Below are 24,730 nucleotides of genomic sequence, written 5' to 3' on the forward strand. Positions count from 1 at the left end.
TAGTGCACCCATATTTTTCAGCCTTATTTCCAGTGCTAGATTATGTTCACTAATGTAGAATTTAAAAAATCAGATCAGGTCCTAACATTCAGATTAGGCTGGATTCCAGGTTTTGGATAAGAGGAAATATTTGTGGTGCCAGAAAAATAATAAATACTAGTATTTGGATTATGATTGGATTATATAAACTGAACAAACTAGAAAAAGTCAACATTTTATTGGGATGAATTTATTCTCTTATTCATTATTCTCTATAGTGCTTTTTAACATTCATAAAAAAACAAGCTTTTTTTCTATAGGTGCAATATATGACATAATGAAGCTTTCCATTGAGATTTTGACTATACACACATACAACTTCATTCACTCCCAATGGACCATTTAGGACCATTGCCTAATCAGCGCGTTATCAAATACAGAACGACTTTTCCCCTCGCCACGCACACGCTTTCAAAATGCCCTCTCACTCAGTTGCTCCCGTCAGTTGATATCCCACAATCCCCCCCAGTTTGGTCTCAGCAGGTCATACGCGCCACTCCAAACTCCAGGCTCACAGCAGCTGGCTCCTCTTTGGCCAACTCGCTGCTGTATGTCCCATCCAGCTCTCCGTAGCTCTGCTTCCTGCTGTCGGTGCCGCTGCTGCCCTCCACTGACCGCTCTGTGTCAGTGCTCTCTGTGGCCTCCTCACCCACCTCCTCCTGATCGAACTCCTCCTCCTGTCGCTCCACCTCTTTGTGGTTGATGGGAGCCCCCAGGATGAGTGAATCGGGCCGCGCCGGGAGGCTGTTGCAGTGTTGATCTCTGGTGGGAGGAGGTGCAGGGGGGTCAGAGGTCACAACGGGGGTCACACCGAGCTGAAGGAGCCGCTGGACAGAGAGGGGAGACAAAACAACACAGAGAGACATGTTTTTAAATCAGACATTTAAGTAACGTAGAGCAGGGAGTCGACAAATCAAAGGGTTGACCGTTCACCCTCATGATATTTTCACTTGTTATTTTATATAAATTCAAATTAAAAAAACATAATTCCAATCATAGTTTCTGAAGGAATGGGATTTTATTTTATTTCATATCCATACTGAATTTATAAAAGATACATTGAGAAATCAGTGACTTCAATATATTTGCTTTATAAAGATAATTAATGCATATAAACTCACATTCTCCAGCGCTTGCAGTGCGCTCTCTGCCTTGCGGCCTTCCTCTCTCAGATTCAGAACGGTTTTGAGGATCGACTGACGGGGGTGCATAGACCGATCAAACTGGTGGTACATGTTCCTCCAGAACCTGAGAAATAAGGACTGTAAGATGCCATGTATACACTTGTATTATAACTACAGGGAGGAGAGGAGCTGTACTGACTTGAAGTGGTAGGGCAGAGTGGAGGGCTGCAGCACAGGGTGGGCTTTAGAGTATGCAGGGCTGTAGAACGGATTCAAGTAGTTCTCCCTCTCGCTCATTAGAAACGCCCACAGAGAGTGGGTCCGCTCCCTCAGCCTGGAAACAAATAGAAGATATAGTCAGAATTGCACATAGCTGGTACGCAGGTATGCATGCGTGGCAACAATCCGAAATGGGTACCGTCACTTGAGTCACAAAGCGCATTTGCGTACCGACGTACTTGTGAAGCTTTTCCAGAAGGCGGTTAGATCACCGGACGACAGAGTCGGTCTCCGTGTGCACAGGCAGGGCTGCTGTTAACGTCGGTCTGTACAACGGGATTGTGCCAAAACTACGCCAACCGGCTGCGGAGGGAGACTCCCCCCCTTCACTGGAGAACTGTGCTAAACAGTTGATCATAATGGTCACGCTCTGTTGTCACGGAGTACTCCACTAGCCCCCCCCCGTCGACTTTCCTGAAGTACTCCACTAGCACATCCCCCCCCCCCGTTGATGTTCACGATACAGAGGGCTTCATCAAATAACTTTGAGTGGAGCCAGAAGTTGGAGTACCTCAGTACCTCACTGAGAAAGTGATGTGATGGTTATAGTGACACATACATAACAAAAGTTTTTTATACCAATTGTGTAAAGTTTTTGCTTCATTAATCGTTTCATGAGCTGAAAACGGTGTCTCCGGTGGATATGCTTTTCAGAGATATGAGATCATCAATCCACAATGAATTTTGTTTTAGCTTAATGCAATGCAATTTTCCTTAACAATCTTATAATCCTTTTCAAGTATTTGGATTCCTAATCTGTAAAAAGTCCTTACTTTCTTTTTTATCTGTAAAAATATGGTGACGTCTTTTTGGGCACATGATGTTTTGTAATTCTCATTTAAGCCACAAGAGGCTGAAGTTCTAAATAGGAATAAAATCATTTATGAGTTTCATTTCTCTACCCTCTTAGAAACCATTTGGTCAGAGGGTTTTCTCCCTTGCCCATCAAGGCTTACACAAGCAGATGACAAAACATTATTTGCTATCCAAATCAACCAAATATTTAATTAATGTTTCTGTAAGTTATTTGTTTAAAGCATGGTTTCCTTTGAGCAATGAGGAGTGCCTCTTTCATGTGTTTGTTCAACTCACTTCAAGTCCTCTCTCTGCCTCTGGTTGTTTCCAAGGAAGTTTCCATACTGACAGGAGTGGATGTGCTCGTGGATCTGCAGCAGGAACCACTCGCTGAACTCAAATGCCTATGGAGAGGATTACTATTTAATAAATGCAATAACCACACTGCTAATAAAAAACCAAAGTCATGTAGCTCAAACACACCTGCGGGAACTGCTCTGTCAGCTGCCACACACACTCCAGGAACTGAGTGAAGATAGGAGACACTTCTTTTGGATCCCCGTCCAACTGGTCACACCTAACACACAAAAACCGTCACAAAATAAATATTAAGGGTATGACAAACCGACTCAATCTCTAGGCTTAATATATCTAGGTTAAACCTCACCTGTCTGCAAACTTGTGGCCAAAGGAGATCCAGTCTTTCTCTATCAGTACCTAAGACAAGTGTAAAGGAACGTTTGAAGTAAAAGAGACTAACTTGTAGAAGTTGTACTGATCTGCTCTTTAGTGCAATGTGTGTGCATGAGTGTGTTTGGTACCATAAGGCCCTTCATGGTGCGGTAGTAGGGGTCCATGAGCAGCGCCCCCAGGGAGCAGACCTGGGCGGTTCTGTCCCACCCGTCTGAACAATGGACCAATACACTGGCTCCTTCCACTGTCACCGCCTGGGGAGAAGAGGGGCAGAGAGCAGGGGATTGTGGCATTAAGAAAAAAAGCAGTTTATAAGTCCATCACGATTTAAAGCGATGATATACCAAAAGTGTCATCATTAAATATCACTTAACTATTTATATATGCCATATCCTCTAAGAAAGATACTTAAATATCATGAAAAAACTATATAAAATGTGCAGTAAAGTGTTTAAGGGATGATGTATTTGTGTAGGCCCAACAAGGACTTAACATAACCCTATTTCCCTTGACAAAAGGATTTTGGATTATTGGCGAAAGTAAGCTCTCTAGCAAGTAAATGTTTATGACTGGTCGTCCAGCAACATAATATTCACAAATAAACACCACCCTTTGATTACCTTGGTGAGAAAGATAGCTGCGTCCAGAACCGCCTTGATGTGCCGCAGCCAGCCGCTGCTCTCCAGGCCAACCAGGAAGTCGCTCATGGAGAGAGAGCGAGTCCCAGCCACTGAAACACAAACTCATTTCAGGATACTTATGCTTTGTCTGACAACAAATTTAAAGTGCCCTTTCAAATCGGCAAAATAAAAGTTATTTGTGTGCCAGTGTGCCAGTGTGTGTAGCATCATGGGATTTACATTCTAGCATTTTCTGCAGGCTGGTCCTCATCACGTGGATGTTTTCGATTCCAACAAACTGGAAGCGGATGTTGGAGTAGTTGTCCTCGTTCTCGTAGCCTTTGCCTGCTGCTCGATTAGCTAGCGCATTCAACTGCAGGACGGAAAAACACAAAGGTATTAGAAAATATTGTGAAGTTTTACATTTCTTTTGAATACATACAGCAAAGATAAAAGCATTTCAGAACACAGATTAGTTTGGTGGCTACCTTTGGCCTAGTATCCATGACGTAGACAAATCGGCTGTTGTGATTGGCCTTGCAGATGGCCTGCAGCATGCTCTCATCCTCTAGGCATCGCGCACTGAACCCGGAGAGAGGCTGACTGCATCGACACACTGCCGCCTGTCAGAGGAACAGAGTACACTGATTAGAACGAGGATTTCAACAACAAAAAAAAGTATTCCTGCTAAAATATTACAGAAATTCACCATATGACACCTATCATTACCTCCCTACTACAACAGCAGCCTAATACAATCCTTATTTAACATTTAAAATCTAATGGGCTGATTTCAAGGAAATGTTTTGACTGCATACTTGTGGGAGAGGTCAAATCTTATCTTTGTTTGACACCCAGTGAGATTTCCTCTAGAGCCACGTCATCCCAAAGGTGTATTCCAATGAAATTTGATATCACATTCAGGCCAACCAGGGAATGAACACTTTCAATAACATGAAACCTAGGGCATTTTCCCTAGCTACACCTTGTGGATAACCTATACACATTTTAACTCAATAATGAATAAGGCTTAAAAAAAAATGTTGAGGTTTAATCTGCTTTCCACTTTGCTTAGGTTGTTATAGTACCTTCTTTTCTTGGTAGAAGTATGTGAGAACAGGAAAGCGTCCTTTGCTTCTGAACTTGGAGCTCCCCACAATGATAGGCTTACTGGCAGTGATGGGAACATACAGGTCCCGTGGGTATGTCTCACACACCTGGAACACACACACACACACACACACACACACACACACACACACACACACACACACACACACACACACACACACACACACACACACACACACACACACACACACACACACACACACACACACACACACACACACACACACACACACACACACACACACACACACACACACACACACACACACACACACACACACACACACACACACACACACACACACACACACACACGAGTATTAGTATGAACGGTGAAGCTATTAGCCCATAGTTTTTAAAACAGCAAATCATTATACCTTAAAAACTATTATTTGTGTCGTAATGTATCCCACTCTGCCTATCATCCAAAAAATTAGAGCCCAATTTTATTTAATATTCGGTTTTTTTATAATAATTTTACGATATATATGTATCATTCATTTTTTCATATTGTTACTATAAAAATTTTTATGATGTGTATGTTATTCTATGAACTGTATTGAGTTCAATTTAAGTGATGTTATGTTAGTTGATATCCTTTGTTTTTAATTATTTATTTTAGCATTGTTACCATGCACCTTTTTATGTTGTTGTTTATGTTTTTGTGTGTCATTCATTGTGAACAAATTAGCAAACAGTATTTCTTTTTTTCATATTGAAACTCTGCATGTCCATCATACTAGGGTTTGCACTAACAGTGGAGCTCTATCGCCCTCTTCTGGACAAACTAAGTACTAATGCGATAATTGTTTTGTTTTTTTAAAATATACTAACGGGTGGGAATGTCTAAACTACAACTGTCTATAATAATAGCGTCCCTTTCATGCCACAATTATTTGACATCAAAGAACGCACTGCCAGCTTATTTGTCTTTGTAGCAGGTGGTGTTTATGGTGCAGAGAGATGGTGCCAAGGTCAACAACAGTCAGCAACTTCAGGTTTAACTGGGCCGAGTGCTTCTCTTTCTTTGCATGGACAATAAAGTTACCAAACCTGTTAACTTATGCTGTTCGGCAACGAGAACGTTGTATTTCCTATATAAACGGATGGCAAACCACAGGTTTAACTATAATTGTGAGACACAAAAGAGACACCATGAAACTGTACACCCTGTGCTTCTTCCTCTACCTCTCAGCACACAAAAGAAGCAGCATCAGATGTAACAGAAAAGCACGAGAAAATGCCAGAAGATCCACACCTTGGACACTTGAGCTGAAGAACTGACAAACCAACTATCTACCTTGTAGTCTCTGTTGACGTTTGTGAGCTGCCATTGGTCGCAGGGGACACCCATCCTCTCAAACTCCGCCCCCAAATCGATGAGCTGCCATCCTTCCTCCCTCTGTTGGTCGTTCTGTTTGGGGTTGTAGGAGAAGGCATAGAGCTCCTCGTAGGATACTGCACAAAGGAGAAGGAAACCAGAGAAAGAGAATTAACAAATAGACAAATATGGAGGGATAAAAAAAGATCTTAGACGGACAAACTGAAACCCACCAGGCCGTAGAAGACGCAGCAGCGAGCTGTAAATGTCGTGGCAGTCTCTTTCTCTCTGCACCACAAAATGAACCAGCCTGAAGTTGCGACACTGGATGACCAGAGGACAGCCGGTGGTGGTCAGGGAGAGCTTCTCCACAGACGCTATGTGGTGATGCAAGATCTGCAAAGAGAGAGAAAAAAGAAAGAGATCTTCAGTGATTGGCTTTAGATCATGATTTGATATCATAATGATAATAAGGAATACAGAAAGACATTATTAAACAATTAGAGTGAGAGTACACTGCTTGTAGTCTTGTCATTAGGGAACCAAAAAACATTGATACTGATAGACAGGCAAGGATTTTAAGAACAGGTATTTTGAACAAAATCCAAAATCTTGCTACACATTAACACAAGATCATAAATTGGTGTATTGCTATAAAGTACAGAGGGCAATAAGGACAAAGAAAGTACATCTCCATATTCAATGAGGCTAGTTTGAATTCCACAAGGAATCCAGCGATGGGAGATCATTAAGATGCACATTCATCAGCATCAGTAATGACCACACACACACACACACACACACACACACACACACACACACACACACACACACACACACACACACACACACACACACACACACACACACACACACACACACACACACACACACACACACACACACACACACACACACACACACACACACACACACACACACACACACACACACACACACACACACACACACACACACACACACACACACACACACAGAGATCTCACCAGCTGTTGAGAGAGTCAGTTACTCAACTGCCGTTTAATATTTTACAAGGCACAATAACAGTCTAACAAACACTCTCTTTGACCAACACATTCACTCTAAACGTCATCCACAAACACCGGCATTAGTTAGCTGGCACATGCTAACAGGCACCTTCACGCAGGGATAAATACGCAGAAAAATAACGGCATGCAAGCCCAAAAACAGAGCAAATGAAAACATTCTCACATAAAGCAGGAAGGATGGTGGGGGAGTGGGGTCGTGGCCCGAGATCTGCTGCTCAAAGCATTTTAAAACTTGCTAACCTTTCCACAATGCAGACCAGTACATCTGTTTATCCCAATACCCTGAGACTATTTTCCCTCCGTCATATGACAGGATACAACAAAGTATTTCTTCACTGCACACCACAACAGCGCAACTGTTTACCACTGTAACATTCAAATCAAATAATCTGGATGGCCTACTAAGTGTTGCAGACACTAATGTAACCCAGTTCTCAAGGTGAGCATCAGTAAGCCTCTTATGGATGGAGGCAGACACACAAACACTTCACATTAACACACAGAAGCCTAGTCATAAATCTTGCAACTGTAAGCTACTTTTGAAACCCTACCCTACTTCCTCTTACCACACACAAGTTTGCATATGCTCTCTATTGGCCCACGACATCACGTTGCAGACTTCCTTGTGGTGGCCATGCTGATGTCTCTTTTTTAAATCAGCACTAAATTCAAGACTAACAATGGGACAAAAAAAGCAGCGAGGATATTATGAGAAGCTACTGGCAACATTACACTGCATATATCATATCTTTAAAAAAACACACATGGTTAGCCTAACTGAAAGAAGATAGTGAAAAAAAGGTAGCTGGGAATAACATTTGCATAACTAGCAGAATGCAGTCACTGCCAAAACTACTCACCCAGATCTCCTGTGCGGCAGACGTCGAGTTGTTGGAGCTGCTCTCAACAAAGATGAGATGTGTGGCTGTGAGGTACAGTGTACCACTCGTGAATTTGTTGCTGAAGCGATCCAACAGTCGCACCTGCTCCACCTGCAAACACACACGCAAATAACAACATTAATCAGCAGGTCAAGGTTCTTTTAAATGTCTCGAACTTGGTGTTAGGATGTACTGAAAGGAAGAAAAAAAGCTCCAGCTAGCCACCAGCTAATCCTGTGTCGCAAATGGTTTCTGGATATGGCAAAAGTCAGATTTTGCTGAACACTGTGACAGATGTGATGTCACAATGAGCATGAATATGGTTAGTGGATAGTTCTTAAATAAGTATTTTAGCTACTGCAAGGAGATCAAGTCTATTACTTTCTATAGTTCCCTTTTTCCCAGTTGTAATTACCTTTACTAAGAAGGTTATGTTTTTGGTTTTTTGGTCAGCGGGATTAAACTGTTAAGGAAATTAACTGAAAAACCAAAAAAAAAAAATTATTTAAAAAAAAAAAAAAAAGTAATAATAATAATAAAAAGATAATCGTTTTATTTCGATTACGTTGTTTTCGTAATCGTTGCAAGCCATAATCGTAATCGCGATTAAAATACGATTAATTGAGCAGCCCTAATACAGTATCAGAGGGGGTATCAGCTGGCCTCCCAGAATGTAGTTGTAATGTAAATCTGCTTTGTGATGTCCTCTTATAAAGAGAGCCTGTTTCACTGAGAACAGTACGTTCTCCGTTGGAGGGGACGTCATACTTGCAAGTATTATTGCTTTTAATGCGAATATTGTGTTGTTGCTGTACGTTTGTTACCTAACTGATTATTCCCTCTAGTCTAGACCACAGCTTATTTTAAAGCTGCTACGACAATACAAAAACATCCCGTCCGATTTTCATTAAACTTAGGAAGACCCCATTAGATTTTTGAGTGGATCCTAATCATGGTGCAACTACACATATATTTTTCTGTATATTGTTTTTTTCATGATAGGGGAAGGCCTGGACGTTGGCCTGTACTCTCAGTGTCCTCTCAATGTTTTATTTTACTGCTGACATCGAGCCTTGCAGTGCCCCCAACTCTTCCAAGTACATCATTAAGATGTTTATGGTAGAACATTTACTCAAGTCACACATTTTACACAGGAAGAAGGTTCAGGTTCAATAGACATAACTAACAGCGTTTAATACTGCTGGTGTTAAGAACCACAATTCACCAGGCTAAATGAGGTTTAACAGATACAACTCCAGTCTAGGATACACATACATGCATGTTGCTTATTACACATTGTCATTATTATTACATGCATATCACATGCCTTCTCAATACATCCCCCAGCATGACAGGCATTATACAAAGGCTCAAAATAGTGATGTACTTTGTGCAATTTGTAACAATGACAGTCTTAAATACATGTGTTGCATTCCATAAAAACCCACTGGAATACGAAATGATGCTTATTGTTAGAAAATATGCTGAATATTCCCTCTGTGGCAAAATGACTGTAAGAGAGCAAAAGCAGCTAACAGTCTAAATCCATGATTCATCACATCAGCAGTTCTCTGGTTGACTCAGACATCCTCTCCTTTGTTTCCGTTTTCCTGTCGTTTTCTGATATGATAATTTAGCCTATCTCTGTCTCCCAGCAACCCTTGAGACACATCTCTATAATAGACCGGCTTAATAGCACATACTGGAAGTCAGGGGGGGGGTGAGCGAGTCTAACAAAGTGAATTGTGTTTTATTTTGGTTGTAATCTCACAATAAAATCTAAGCTATTATTCAAAGTACTTTCAATACTTCCCACACAGCCCGAAAATAGCAAAAATGTGAATCTTTTAACATAGCATCAACATCTGGATCAGGTTGTCCACTAAGTTAATAATACAACCAAATACTGTCATAAAAATATACAGTGCAAGTTGACGTTTTTACACCGAGTGAAAACACATGGGTGCACATACATAAAGAAATCTTCCTCTGCTCTTTAATTCAGCCACACAACCTTGAGACAGTACAGCCACACCCTGTCTGCATGCAATCACACCCACCGTATCCCAGCACACCCTTATTTCACAGGCAAATAATGTTAACTAAAGAATTGTGTGCACTTTAACTGTAATGTGTTACATTACCCTCATTAGACCGATCCTGAGGAAGGAAGCTCACCTTTCTCCATACACACACCCTCACGATTATACCTAGTATAATAGAGTAGGCGTGGGCCGAAAGCATGTCCCAATCTGTGAGGTAGAGAGGCTTATGTAGGATATATTCAGTTGTTGTCAATGCCAAAGTAAATACAACTGAGCTTTTAAATGGTGCAATCCGTAATTGGCACATTTCTTTGCTGTGTTGACTTTGTACTACAATTCTGCAAAAACAAAACAACAACAAACAAACAAACAAACAACAAAGTGTTATAATTTTAGGTTTAATCTGAAGCTATGCACAGTGTATAAACGTTATCCGTTATAATACATAACTCTATAACTGCATGGGACAAAACATAATTAGACATTTATCAGATAAATTCATGTTAGCAATATTAAAATGTGGTTGCAAATCATTTACTTTCTAAAGTATCCAAAACAGATAGCAGCCACATACTGTATGATCTAGTGATGATCTGCAAGGCCTGTAGCCCATCACACTGATCTTCAGTTCTTGCTAGTTTTTGCCTTCTGACTGGTGTTCAGTTGGCTAAGGGATTTAGGAGTTATGTGATTAGGAGCATTCCAAAGTTTGGCAACTCCCAATTTGTGATTGTTTTGGTTGTACGTGTAGATGATGCAATAAGATTGCCAGTCCTACGGGGATCAGTCTGGGTGTGATGAGGCTGTGAGCAGCCACAAAAATATCAGACACACAGGAGTGCTGTCAGTACTGTATGTATGCATGGTCAATCCATCAATGTGCCATTATGGTTAGATGGAGCTTCTCCTGTCAGTATTCTGTCAGAATGGATGCACTGCCGGGTTTGACAGTGTAACATTAACTCTATCAATATATCTGCTATACAGGAAAAGCAAAGACAAACAGCTCATTGATGCTCGTCACGTCTGACACCAAGCTGCTGGCTACACCTGTTATTCCTCAAACCCACAAAGATAAGTCTGAACATTGATATAAACTGTCAACGTAACCACACTGGAGAACTAGAAAACTCCCCACAGGACAGGCCGAGTTACTTCTGTATCCTATCCATTTGCAAATAGCTACAAATGTTAGCTACCTTTGGCGTTCGGATATGCTCCATTTCCCCGAAAAGAGACAGCTGTCAGCGACTGCAAATCTTCACACGACGCCTTCCGGAGATAACTGTATCATTGATAGTTTCTTGCCTCAAACTGCTGCACAAACGGCCTGTACTTTGTCGGAGGCATAAGATTTATGTTTATTGTCAATTATTGTACTCCTCCATCCGCGTAAAGATCCGGGAAATAACGTCAACACTTGATGTTGCATACTTTTCAAAATAAAAGCACAACATGGTCACGAAGGAATTTCTCCAATGTCTTTTAAATATGTATGTATTTCAATTCTTATTTATTTTCTTAATTTTCTGTGAAAAAACACAGAAAAGAGATATAATACAAAAGGCATACAGTATAACATACATTAGACATTAAAGAGCTCTTATGACTGTTATGCAGAACAATAAGAAGTTACAAATACTGGCCAAAAAATAAAGTGTGGGCGAAACAGCATTGTGACGTGCAGATCGTGTTTGAATTTGAACACCATTTCAAATTCATAAAGTTTGTCTTTACTATATTTTTTTAACTTTCGAATGCTATCTTTTATTTTGAAAGCAAGGCCGTGGTTTTGTTAACGTCCGGAAATACTAACTTTGCGCATGTGTGAGGCATCACGGGACAAAAAAACAGCGAAAGGGAGTATGGGAAATGTAGTTTGAAAAGAGATTACCCAAAATGCAACAGCATTAAGGAAACACCAGGCGGGTAATAGGAAAAGTAAAACCATGCGAGGATTTGTCATGCAATATTAGGCGTCTTTAATGATCTGAAACACATAAGAAAGGGTTGCGAACACTGCAACGGAAGGGTGCGCATTGAACCTTAGCATTTTTTGAAAAAGCCAACATTTGATCTGGTCTTTTAAAGGCAAGACCGAAGATTTGGCCCTCACGCGGGCATCTTTCAAAGCTAACTAGCGTGTTAGCTGTGATGCTGAGTGTCTTCATGAGTGTCCAAATCACCTGTTTGTGTTAATGCGTTGCTTCTAAGACAACATGTCTGGATTTAACTTTGGAACAGGGACCCTGGGAGCCGTCAACCCTGGTGGGGGATTCTCATTTGGAGGCGCAACCAGGTAATGACATGTTTAAAATAGCCGCCTTTGCTAACGTTAGCATAGACAAAGTTAATCTGACGTTAGCTTGTAAGAACGTGTTTCGTTTTACATTAAGGTTACCGGTGTTACTGTGCCGGAATCGTTAACGTAACTTACTTTTGTAAAGAACAATACAATACAATGCGAGGCGAGTTGCTTCTTATTAAGTTTGCAAGAGAAACCTAACCATAATGATATAAGTTCAAAGTTGTGATCTGTCAGTTGAGTAGTAAAAGGCACATTTTGAGTGACATTCTTAGCAAAAGGGACTTTACATTGTCAAAGCTTTCACTTTGTTTTACTAGATTGTACTTGTATTGATAAGCTGCACTCTTTGTGTTATATGCAACAAGTAAGATGTGGAAAGTGAAAGTAAAAGTAAGAGGGCATGTTTACGTCTTTCTATTGATTATTTACAAGTATCACGTTATATTGCATTACTTGGACAATGTCCAACAACTGTTTCTTTGTTTACGTCTTGACTCTGGTATCACTAAGGAGCTGTGGTCATGTGACTAATTGTCTTCCTTTTGCATTTGTAGTACACCTGCAGCCAATGCCGGTGGCTTCTCTATGGGCACAGCCCTCGGTACAGCAGCCACAACCCTTACTGCCACCACAGGTGCCACCCCATCTCTCGGACTTGGAGGCGGTCTCTTCGGTCAGAAACCTACTGGAGGATTCTCTTTCAACACACCTGCATCAGGTAATACTGTTACACAGATTTAAAAAACCCAGTGCTAAACACTATCATAAACTCCTGCGTGACTTCATTCTTACCCCTTGTCTTATGTTGTTCTCTTTTAGGTGCTGTTGCACCCACTACAGGCCTTTCATTAGGTATGTTTGTTTTTTGGTATATTTCTGAAGTAACTTAATTGTAAGTTAATGAAATAAGGTTATAACCTTGCTTTCTGTGCCTATTTTCTCTCAGGTACACCTGCTGCTACAGGTGCAGCCACTGGTTTTAGCTTGGGCTTCAACAAGCCCACCGCCTCAGCAACACCCTTCTCCCTCACCACCTCCACGCCCTTGGCAGCTCCTGGAGTGGCAGGCTTATCGTTCGGCTCTGTCCTGACAGCCACAGCTCCACAGCAGACTTCAGCCTTCGGCCTGGGTCTTGGGGGCGCAGCAACCACCACAGCAGCATCCTTAACAGGCCAAACACTGGGCGGAAGTCTCTTCGCCAACACTTTGGCTTCAGGTGAGATGCAACACACACTGAGCTTGTCCAATGCAAGTATGAAGTCATATAGATTAACTGAGAGTAATTAATGGGTTCTGTTGATTTTGGTCAGTGAGTATGTTAATGACCTTTGCACATTGCTATGCCTTTAGATTTTCAATGAGGTCATCAATGTTTACATTTTAATGCTGCAGGTGTTTTTATAGTAACTCAACTTTCTTAACTAAGGACTATGTATTATTAGTAATCAGTCTTAACAATGTTACCCATTATTAAAACCTATGTTTGTGTTTACTTGGTGTTGCAGGTTTGGGTCAGACTCTTGGAGGCGGGTTAACGTTAGGTTCTCTGCTAGCTTCCTCCACTGCATCAGCAGTGGCCCCGGCCCCCAGTCTTGGCCTGGGTGGAGTCGACTTCAGCACGTCCTCTGAGAATAAGAGCGACACATCATCTGGAGCCAATGCAAAGTAAGTCCTGCTTACCAACATGTGTATGGTTTTTTGCTGAAAGTTAATGCTAGAACTTTCAATAACTCTATATGCTATAATGGATCATAGTGTAAACAACTGTTTACTGGGAGCCATTCAGTGGCTTCCTACTCTGCTATGTGTATATCTGATCAGCAAGGAATGTTCTGCGTGTTGTAATGAAATGCACTCTTTCTCTCACAGGGACAGTAAAGCTTTGAAAGATGAGAACCTACCACCAGTTATTTGTCAGGATGTTGAGAATTTCCAGTAAGTGTTGTATGTGTTTATATTGTCTATTAGAAATTGGTACTAGTGCACCAAAATGTATTGCTGGCAAAACAATTGTGTTGAGTTATTATCAATTGTCTCTTTCATTCATTTTCATAGAAAATTTGTTAAAGACCAGAAACAGGTTCAGGAAGACATCAGCAGGATGTCATCTAAGGCCATTTCTAAAGTCCAAGACGACATCAAGAGCCTCAAACAGTCTCTCTCTGTCAGCGCCAGCGGCCTGCAGCGCCAAGCTCTGGCCATCGACAAGCTCAAGATGGAAACAGCGCAGGTAAATACTGTACATGTGTACACACAATCTTTAGTGTGAGTGGTATTAGGTGTCTTTTTATTCTGAAGCAAAAATCTTATATAAATACAAATGTTATGTTGTATATGGTTACTACGGGTCTTTGAATTTGGAAATTAGAGGGGTTAAAAGGAAGTCCTTGACGTATTAGACGAAACTAAACAATGGACCTTATTGGCACGGGTAATTGAAAATGTTTGAATGGCTATATATTGTGCAAGAACAGAATTTAAGTTTTTTTTTTTTTTGTCAACGTTATCAATTTCTTGCCTGTGATGGGAAATGACAAGAAAAGATGCTCCATTGCTAGACCAAGATGGATACAAGTTTTTCCTTATCTTGTGGCATACCTATAGCTTCTTTACCATGTCTGTTACTCTCAGCTCATGAACTGAAAAGTGCAAAGTGCCCTCCAAGAAAAGGATAGTATCCTGAAGAAACTTTAAAAAAAATTTGCCTCTGATTTTTTTTTTCCTTTGTATTGAAGGAGTTGAAAAATGCTGACATAGCACTGCGTACACAGAAGACCCCCCCTGGACTTCAGCATGAGAACAATGCTCCATCAGAGTAAGTTAGCCCCCAGATAGTAGTCCTGAAGCAAATCAAAGATGTATGTGTGCAGCAGTTTCAGCTTTATGGCCTGTTAAGTCATTATGCCCCTAATGCTTGTCTCTAAAAAAGATGTGTGTATGTTTCTTGTCTTTTAGTTATTTCCGGAGCCTGGTAGAGCAGTTTGAGGTTCAGTTGCAGCAGTACCGACAGCAGATAGAAGAATTGGAGAACCACCTGACAACGCAGAGCAGTGGCTCCCACATCACTCCTCAGGGTAAGAACATTTGTCTCCCTTGACAGATGGGTCCTTACTTTACTGTAAACTAGGTAAAATGTGTCTTGAAATGTTAAACTGCTCTCATCATCGTGACTCACAGGATGTATATTGTGAGTATAAGCGAAATCGGATAAACTAGTTTTATATCAATATTAAAGCTGATGACTGTAACTGGAAGGCATTTTCCCACATTGAGTAACGGAAAAATACTCCTCTGTTCGGATCCACAATAAACACTCAGATTATTATACCGTGTACGCTTCTGTTTCCAGACTTGACCATGGCTATGCAGAAGTTGTACCAGACATTTGTCGCACAGGCTGCCCAGCTCCAGTCTGTTCATGAGAATGTCAAGGTCAGTTATTTCCCTCTAGCTTTGTTTGAAAATGATTGCAACTTTTATCAACTGTGTCAGTATTTGAATAGAAAATGTGTTTCTCTCTCTATCCCTTTCGTCTGTCATAATAGATCTTGAAGCACCAATACCTCTCCTACCGCCGGGCCTTTCTAGAAGACTCTACGGACGTCTTTGAGTCCAAACGGGCGTCAAACAGGAAGTGGCAGAGCACGCCGCGAGTCACGACGGGGCCGGCCCCTTTCTCTAATGTGCCCAACGCTGCAGCGGTTGCCATGGCAGCCACGTTGACCCAGCAACAGCAGCCAACTCCAGGTCTGACTGCCTACAAGTTCTAGAAAGTGTTCTTCTTCTCATCTTAAAATGAAAGAGGGAGAGGAGGGACAGGAAAACAGTGTTTTTATAATGAGGCAATAGTGCGAGTAGAAAGGTGAGAAGGTGACAGAATTGAAACGATTAAAAAAAAAGACCTAGCTGGTGCCAAGTTAATGTGTATGTATTTCTCTAATGAAAGAATGAAGATGAGAAATCTGTTGGTAAACTCTTACAACAAACCTTTGTGCTGCCTTACCATCTTGACATACAAACACTACCAAGGATATAGTAACCTACTTTATCTAATCTAGCTCTGTACCATCTCCAAGAGTATTTTAGAGCAGGTAGATGAAGCCGACTTAGAATGCGTTTTTTTATAATGGGAGCGTCCAGCTATCTCAATTTAACTCACTTGAATCTTGAAGTTACAATCAGAGCTCCTAAATGAAATGTAATTTAGGGTGCCTGAAATGAGCCAACTTAATGAAGTTATGTGATGGGATTAGAAGCAATAGACACTTGCCGTGTAATTTAGATGTACTTGCCAATTATCTGGTCTATGAGGGTAAACAGATTATAATGTAGCTCCTACTCTCTTCAGTCTAACTGTCGAGAGGTCTCTTTAATGTAAGGAATCGATCAGAAGCCAAATGGCATCCGCTTACAACGACGATAAAGGACATTTCTAAGAACAGTGTCAAATAAAGATTGAATGTTCATTGAAGCATGGAGCTTCTCTCGACTTGCCAAAATAGTCTACTTCAAGCCAAACCTACATGTATTGGCTACCATACTTATAATGAACCATAATTGAACTAAATGCCTACATCAAAAAGCCAGTCTTATTTATTTATTAAAGAAATGTAAGATATGTTCCTCAAATGTGTCATACAACCTGTTCAATCATTTCCATCTTCTGTAGAGGATGTACAAACAAAAACATATTTAAAATATTATTCAACAGAGTGTTAACACCCAGCATAAGCAGACAGGTGAAGATTGATTGTTGAATTTAGTTTACTGCTTACTCACAGATTAGTGTCTTCAACTTTTTCTATAACTTGATGATGTACGCATCCCAAAAATACTTAAATAAGCCTGCACAATATACTACAAATGTTAACTATGTTAAAAGTAGTTTCCATAATGGTTGTTGCCACATTCATCGGTGAGGTGTTAAACAGATGTTCAGCCTTTTTTGTAGGCTTCGGTTAGTAGGCCGTTTTACTGGCATATCAGGGCACTTACCTACTATGAACAAACTAAGCTACTGTGTATGTTAGCATGTTCCTGCTGCCTTTTTTGTTGGGGTTAGGAAAGACGAAGTTTGAAAGCAATATTTCAAGTGTGGTTTCATTTGAAAGTCTTTAGGCGCTTTCACACCGCAGTACTTTTCCCACAAAGGTTCATCAGAACTCTTTAGTTCTCATAAACTAAGTACAGATCGCGTTCACACCGGAATAAGTCCCCCGGGGAGGATTAGGCAAATGAAGCCGCTCACGTCAATTCTTCTTCTTCTTCTGCTTTGGGTTTACTGGCAGGCCGCAAACAACTTCACGGCGTATACTGCCACCCGAAGTCCCCGGCCGGAAGTCCCCGGAGTTGGGGACTGGCTTCAGTAGAAGCTGCTGGGACTCCCAGCAGCTTCTACTGAAGCCTTCCGAGTAAATCGCCAGAACGCTGACACCTCCTCATCTCCACCGCTCCCATGTTTTATTTTGTGTTGCCACAAGTTAATCTCTTTGCGTTTCTGCGCTGGGCTAATGCTAATGCGAGGATAATAAAATGGCGGCTTCACAAAACTTTTTGGGAGTTTTACTGGCCGTGGTTTGCAATCCGCCCAGCCAATCAGAAATAGGAACCTTTTTCTCCCACGAAAGTACCTGCTCTCTAGCAGGGACGGAGAAGAGGGTAAAAAAGGTTCTGATTAACAAATTTTTGTTCCGGCTCTTTTTGGTGTGAACGCGACATTTCGGAACTAAAGTGGGAAAAGTACTGCGGTGTGAACGTGCCTTTTGCTGATAATTATCATTATCATCAGATCCAATATTCCTCAATTGTTACCCAGACAATGAATGTTGCTTATTGGTCAGTGTCATATGAACATTCTTATACCTCTGATGTCTTAGCAGGACATGCAGACGCTTCTCTGAATTAGCATCTAGTCTAAATGCCAAGTATTGCTTAACCCTAATGTGCAGAAACAAGCTCTTCACATCAAGCCCTTTAGCTACAGTACGTAAGATACCTGTGTGTATGTAGAGACACTACCTTGGTGCCTACTGAAGAGATTGATTTGTGTGCTGCTTTCCATTTTTTATCTCGTATAATGCCAAATCTATTTCTAATCATTAGTTTGTGTTCTCTGCGTATTCTCGCTAGCTGTAAAATATTCAAAGTCATTGCTTTGCAAGTCAGTTAATCCCAGAGTGGGGGACTAGGTAAAACGATTGTCTTTTTTAAGGTAACTCCAATTATTTTGTCAAATAGTTTTTTTATATATTTAAATAAGTCATTTCATTTCAACTCCAAGGCTAGACAAGTTGTTGTCTGGTTCTGTTCAGTATTTATTTACCTATTTATTTCAATTTTATTTTTGGTTGGTGCTAAGTCTGTTATTGGGGTGGCCAGTATCGCAGCACTCGCAACACTAACCATGCAGCACGGTGGCGCTAACTCCAGTCAGATTTGTGTTTGACCCGAACACTTGTTGTGTGCTGGTTGATTGTGAAGGCCAAACGTCTGTTCAGATTTGTCTCTCGATAGGCCGAAGGTGAAAGATGCCAAAAGACTCGGAAAGTATGAACAATGTAATTGCCTGAACTGAACGTTGAAACTAAGATATTGTCTTTCCATTACTGCAATTATTCTGTCTTAGAGTAAAAGCAAGGCTGTTGACCTTGTAAAATATCGCTGGTGTTCGTCACGTATTGCTGCTCTTAAGGCAGGGATGCTCAGTGTTTGTTTTCAATCAAGTGCTGTGAACAACGAGCCAAATGAAGGTTCAGTAACAATATGGCGAGTCAACAGTGGCAACAAAAGTCTGCATTAACTCACTGTTCAATACTGCTTACCATTCTTACTTGATTTAAGCTATTTCACCTAAGGGCTACTGTCAGTGTTACAGTGCTGGAACAAGTTGTAATTTCATTTTCATTATATCCAAGATGGTGGTACTTTGTGTGGACCTTTGCCAAGGCAAGTTTTTTTTTGAGTATCTTTTTTTTTGAGTATTGTAGAAATTCTACTTTGTGGTTGGTTTGAGTGAGTTTAAAAGAAAAGGATTGGTCTTACTGTTCACACTGGTCTACTAAAATACATTGATGCCAAACAAAACAGACAGATCAGCAGGGTCAGATTGTATGTCCACATCTTTTTTTATTGGAGTCATTTCCCACCATTGTTCGATGAAAGGAATGTAACTCGAGTTGTAATAATGGAGTTTCCGGAGATAGCATTAATGGCACTTCCAAGAGTGAGGATAACAAAACATTGTAAAGTTTCATATCAACTCACAGTTCTCTCTGCAGCACTTATCTGTACATTGCTGCTAGTTACAATTGTGCTTGGTAAACCCAACCTAGTGGATTCTCTGTTGACGCTGCTTGTTGAGAGAGAAACTGCTGCTTCGGACATTTCAACCTCTCCACACGTTTAAGATACAACGTCGGTCCGAGCTGGATGTTTGTCAGCTAGATTTCCAAGGTGGATAGAATCTTTGACTTTTATTTACACGCTCAAACATAGTCTTCCACCTTTCTACAGACGTACTTGGCATAATAATGAAGAATAAATGATGTTGTAATTATTGGTCTGTCAAAGCTGGATGGACCCAGAAGGTGATGGTAAATATTTAGCCATCTTATTGCTGTTTGTTCGACAGCAGGGGATTTTCCCCCTTTTTTGAAGTGAAGAATTTATAATGTGAATTAGTTTTGGATTGGTTGGCACAGTACCAGCAACAGTGTTCAACTCAATGAGAGTTATTGTGAAACTCATTGATTATTCAAAGGTTGTGTAAATGGTTTCTTTAGTTTCCGTGTGGTGTTACGCTTCAGCGCAGCAGTTCTTTCAAATAGGCTCGAATAGTCGAAAATGAGAGTCTGGTCTTTTGAGTTGCTGGCTGTCATTGACCTTTTTTATTATGTTATTATTTTTCTCTTAAATCATTTGACTTTTGACCATTGCTTTATGCTTTTTTGTAGTTGATTTTCAGGCGGTACTAGTATTGCAGATTGTGTCATGGGGGGGTCTTGGGTGATTTCCGAAAAGCTATACATGTCACCTCAACAAATCAGACTTGATCCGAGTCCATACAAAGAGTGTTTGTAGCCTGCAATCATGTGTAAATGAATTCAAGCTGCAGGTTTGTGTTTAAAACAACTAGAATTGGGTTGTAATGTCTTTTTAAATACACTGGTTAAAAGGGTTCACACACAGCTCATTTTAATCACGTGACAACAATGACTTCCACAGGCTAACTGTAACATATCACTGAGTTTACACTGAGGCAGATGCCAAATCCACATTTCTTATCTAAATCTTGAGTGCTTTGACCTGTAGAGGAATGTGTTTAAACCTATATAACCAATGCCTGTTGATACAGTATATTTAATATATAATATGGTGTGCCTTTTAAGCTATATTCAATAATTGTGTGATGCATTTCTTTTCTTTTTTTGGCGTATGCTAGTTCATTCACTCTCAGAAATCTTGAAAATTTGGAAACTTGTCAAATGCAGTAGCAGTTAGCAATTAACAATCAGTTATGTTCTAAAATGTTTGTTTGTGTTTTATGTCAGTGGAATTGCATATTAAATTGACAATAAATCAATTTTTACTCAAAGAAACGGTTGTCCTTGTTTCTTTTTCGACTGAAGTTCATTTAACAATGCAATATAATTGGAAACTTTATCAAATTTGATTACATAAAAGAAAAAAATGCATTAAGGAAAAAAAGACAAGTTTCTGAGTGAAAGAACTAGCAGCACATTTCCCACGTTGTATTCATTACCTGGAATGTTATTGGTTTAAAAAAAAAATGTAATATCATTTATTGGTAACATAGTATTTGCTGACTGCAGGTGTAATGGCATTATGCATTTTCTTAAGGCAGTTATACTGTTGTATTATATTTCTTAAGCACTGAGCGCTGTAATCTTGTGATATTCAAACGCTACCACTATATGTTGCAGACATTCTGTCTTTGCGAGGTATAACATACATGGGGAAACTTGAATCTTGATATAAAATTACAAATGACATGTCCTTTTCATAATGAATGTCTTTACCAACTGTTCTGTCAAAGGAGATGATGATTTTGAACACACACATTTAGAGGAGTAAAGCATATGCTCTCTCTCTGTGTCATAGGGACCCAGGCACCCTTGGGGGTAGGGTTCGGAAACCCCTTTGCCTCGGCAGTGGGCACTAGCTTGGGCTCTTCTACCCTTGGAGGTATAACCTCTTTTTTTATATAAATATATTTCCCTGTTTTGCCCTTCCCTTACACCGTAGACAGTTGTCCTAATGCCTAGCTTTCCCCAGAAGCCCTTGTGTTTGAGGTCTTTGTGTTCTCCTGAATGAAAGTAGTGGTAGGCAGTGTGTGTGAGATTGGTGTGGTTAAAGCTTGGCAGTGTTTTTTTTTTTCTGTTCTTCCATGCGCAGGTGGTCAAGTGCGTTCACACCACAAGAACAACTGAGCAAACATTTGCCACAGGTCACCAAAACATTGCTAAAGAAATGCAACTTACTGTTGCATGTCACCTGGCATATTCACTTGGCTACAACAGCTAGTTAAAAGTATCTGGGCAGTGTTGGAAAAAGTGGTCTGAGCGCACACCAGGTGCGTGTTCTCATGTAGTCGATGTGTTTGGTTTTCCTTCTCATTACGTTTTTCTCTCTTCGGCCTTTGCTTCCCCCCGCAGTGCACTGAGTCTCCAGTCAGAGGTTAAGCTGTGGAGGGCTCTATCGGTTAGGGTTCGCATATCTGTTTTCCATATGGGTTATTTCATGTCAAATGTGATGGAGGCTTTTGTTTTACTTATTTTTTAAATAATTTCTATGCTATTTGACAACAAAAAATATTACACAGATTTACAAAGTTTGTTGCACATGAGAATTTTGGAATATTAAGAGAAGGACATTTTAAAGGTGTAGAAATGAAACTGTTAGACACAACAATTGGTAGGGGCACAGAAAGACGTAAGCATATGTAATATTTTTAATTACTGGCCCATTTTTAAAGTAAAAAGCTAAATTAGGCTGCCCCCCTCCTAATTAGATATTTGTTCACACTTTTAAAAATAATAATAATAACTAATAATAATAATAACTTAAGCTGATCAATAATTTATTGTTTTTCAAATAATAAATTGATTAAATTAAATAATTTGCTGATAGAGGCGTAGATGATATACTATTTATTTAAGTTTTAAAACCAACAAAAATCTGATTTGACATGGAATGACTCAGATGTGTGTGTGTACTCCCGAGCCACTGCTCCTAGTGTAGTTTGTGATTAGCTCAAACTGACTTCCATGTCACTCTCTCCCACAGGTTTTGTTGGTGGGCCAGGATTTGGTGGGGTGGGGACTGGGGGGTCTTCTTTTGCCTTCTCCACCAGTAAGCCCACAGGAGGCAGTCTGAGTGCAGGTACATCATACTGTATACACCCCCCTTCACTCACACCTGGCCCCAACGCATTACAGTACAGCTGAGTCTGAGCAGGCTTTGAAAGTGTACTCTCTGAATTGAGAACATTTTGAGTAAGCGTCATCAAGAAAAGTCAAGCTACTGTGAGCAATGTGCAGATGCAGTCAGTGTAATGAGATTCTCTGGTTTCCTCTCTGCTAGTAGGCTTGGTCAACAACGTTATCCTTGTAGTAAGTCTTTTAGCTAAGTGCGCTGGCAGTTTGGGCATTTCGGGTTGGGTTGGACGGCTTCTGTTCAAAATTTAGCAAATGCTGGAATCTGGATAACCGTTATTCTTGTTCTTTAATTGCTCCATTACTTTTGGTTTCTCTAATATATTGTTGTCTTTTTTGTCCTGCGTCCTCCCTCTTGTTTTCTCTAGGTTTCGGTAGCAGCAGCACCTCAGGATTTAACTTCAGTAACCCTGGCCTCAACACGTCGGCTGGCCTGACCTTTGGCGTGTCTAACCCGGCAGCTGCAGGCTTCGGCCAAACACCCCTCCTCCAGCTCAAGAAACCCCCTGCTGGTAACAAAAGGGGAAAGAGATAAAACCACAGAAACACTTAAACCCTGACTGACTAGCTTGGTGTCTGTAACGGGTAAGGCCTGGTCTCCCAGAAGCATATCAGTGCTCTAATAATCACTATCCAACTACAGAACAAAGAACATTTTAACCAGACTAAATGATCCAGGCTTTGATTAAAAACAACCATAAATCAACACCACAGGATCACACTTTAAAATCACATTGAGGTATGTACTAAATAAACATTGAGAAAACCAAAATCCTATGACCAACAAACATCTTTCTAACAAACATTGGTGTCTATAGTCCTAAAGTGTTGCTCTTCACATGTTCTCATTAGATTAAATTAGACAATTCAATTCCTTCAATGACCTTGGTCTTTTGGATGCCCGGCAACTAAATACATTTGCTAGACAGTGGAGTTCAAGGAAAACTTAAAAATTGTCTTTGCATAATTTAAAATATGAGTTTGCATTAACTCAAACATGCTGCCTGCACATTACAATCTGTAGCGCTACAATGCTCGTGGGAATCCCAGCCATGGACAGATCTGTTTTTTATAGTTCAGTAATCTTTGAGGAATGTCTTTGGTCTGAATATTGAATTTGTGCTTTGAGGTTGACAGTTTTCTCAGTAGTTTACCTAAACTCTGTCAAACTTATAACTGCATTTGAAGCCAATCTAATGATAGATTGGCTGAGGTCTTGTCCAGGAGGGGTAAGATGATATAAAAAGAAAAAAGGCTTATGAGGAAATAAGTCTGGAACAGTGTAGTTCCAGTACTATCTGATCCTGAATAGTTTTATAGGCACAGGACAGTGTCCAGGGTGGGTTTTTGGGGAAGAACAGCTTTATTTTTGTATCAAGTGGAGAAAGAGATGACACTGGGAAGGGGAAAAGGGGGACTAGCACCTTCCTAGTCCATTATGTAGTCCACATAACCTGTGTTGTTATTGATAGATTCCATCCTTATCATTTTTTGATAATTACTTTTTAGACACATTTAATTTAGCCCAGCGTAGGAACTTGCGAGAGGGAATGCTGTGATTGTATAACATGACTCCCCTTACATCTTAAGTTAGATGAATCTGAAAGGGATTTCACAAGCAGATTCTACCTATTCCACTTGTGCTAGATTAAATGTGCACTGGCGTATTTGACCTGACAGTGATTGTGTGAATGTGCATGAATGAATTTGTCTCTGGTCTATTATAGTTGCTTTTTTTAATTGTTCATGTCTGTTTGGTTACCAAATACTGGTAGTTGTACTATTATTTTCTAATCACAGTCTGTGTAAACCTGTATTTTCAAGAAGCCGTTTAATAATAAAATCTTAATGATGTTTCATGGCATCACTTCAATAAATGTGTATGCTGACACAGAATGGTATCTGTCATGATTTGTGTCTGAATGTGAATCACCCAATTTATTTTGTGTCACCAGTTTTTTATCACTTTT

General features: G+C 40.4%; 2 protein-coding genes across 5 annotated transcripts; one reads left to right on the top strand and one right to left on the bottom strand.

Annotated features, from left to right (window-relative positions):
* Positions 1-202: 202 nt before the first annotated feature.
* mtmr6 (myotubularin related protein 6) lies at positions 203-11,415 on the bottom strand. Of its 2 annotated transcripts, XM_079661154.1 has the most exons (16): positions 11,198-11,415; positions 10,132-10,336; positions 7,933-8,064; positions 6,236-6,398; positions 5,982-6,139; positions 4,639-4,767; positions 4,039-4,173; positions 3,791-3,923; positions 3,551-3,660; positions 3,059-3,184; positions 2,905-2,954; positions 2,721-2,814; positions 2,535-2,641; positions 1,363-1,497; positions 1,161-1,287; positions 203-866 (listed from the first exon to the last, which is right to left on the bottom strand). In XM_079661154.1, exons 2-16 carry the CDS (start codon positions 10,303-10,305, stop codon positions 516-518), a joined length of 2,124 nt encoding a protein of 707 aa, XP_079517280.1. In that variant the 5' UTR covers positions 10,306-10,336; positions 11,198-11,415; the 3' UTR covers positions 203-515. The 2 variants fall into 2 exon arrangements, with proteins under 2 accessions (XP_079517280.1, XP_079517281.1); XM_079661155.1 differs by lacking the exon at positions 10,132-10,336.
* Positions 11,416-11,870: 455 nt separating this feature from the next.
* On the top strand, positions 11,871-24,656 carry nup58 (nucleoporin 58). 3 transcript variants are annotated; one of them, XM_079661156.1, is made up of 14 exons: positions 11,871-12,297; positions 12,861-13,024; positions 13,126-13,158; positions 13,253-13,522; positions 13,812-13,971; positions 14,176-14,241; positions 14,362-14,536; positions 15,042-15,121; positions 15,262-15,380; positions 15,656-15,738; positions 15,852-16,053; positions 21,427-21,510; positions 22,612-22,707; positions 23,129-24,656. In XM_079661156.1, exons 1-14 carry the CDS (start codon positions 12,218-12,220, stop codon positions 23,293-23,295), a joined length of 1,779 nt encoding a protein of 592 aa, XP_079517282.1. In that variant the 5' UTR covers positions 11,871-12,217; the 3' UTR covers positions 23,296-24,656. The 3 variants fall into 3 exon arrangements, with proteins under 3 accessions (XP_079517282.1, XP_079517283.1, XP_079517284.1); XM_079661157.1 differs by lacking the exon at positions 22,612-22,707 and having other exon boundaries at positions 11,873-12,297; XM_079661158.1 differs by lacking the exons at positions 21,427-21,510; positions 22,612-22,707 and having other exon boundaries at positions 11,875-12,297.
* The last annotated feature ends 74 nt before the right edge of the window (positions 24,657-24,730 follow it).

Source organism: Notothenia rossii (genome assembly GCF_949606895.1).
Source record: "Notothenia rossii genome assembly, chromosome: 12".
NCBI lineage: Eukaryota > Metazoa > Chordata > Actinopteri > Perciformes > Nototheniidae > Notothenia > Notothenia rossii.

Excerpts from the sequence above, each read along its gene's own strand:
- mtmr6 (XM_079661154.1), bottom strand. The coding sequence starts at position 10,305 with ATGTGCCAATTACGGATTGCACCATTTAAAAGCTCAGTTGTATTTACT. Across the intron at positions 3,924-4,038 it reads TCATGGATACTAGGCCAAAG|TTGAATGCGCTAGCTAATCG; the intron begins GTAGCCACCAAA and ends TCCGTCCTGCAG. Across the intron at positions 3,185-3,550 it reads CAGCTATCTTTCTCACCAAG|GCGGTGACAGTGGAAGGAGC; the intron begins GTAATCAAAGGG and ends TCTTCTCCCCAG.
- nup58 (XM_079661156.1), top strand. The coding sequence starts at position 12,218 with ATGTCTGGATTTAACTTTGGAACAGGGACCCTGGGAGCCGTCAACCCT. Across the intron at positions 13,159-13,252 it reads CACTACAGGCCTTTCATTAG|GTACACCTGCTGCTACAGGT; the intron begins GTATGTTTGTTT and ends ATTTTCTCTCAG. Across the intron at positions 22,708-23,128 it reads AGGAGGCAGTCTGAGTGCAG|GTTTCGGTAGCAGCAGCACC; the intron begins GTACATCATACT and ends TGTTTTCTCTAG.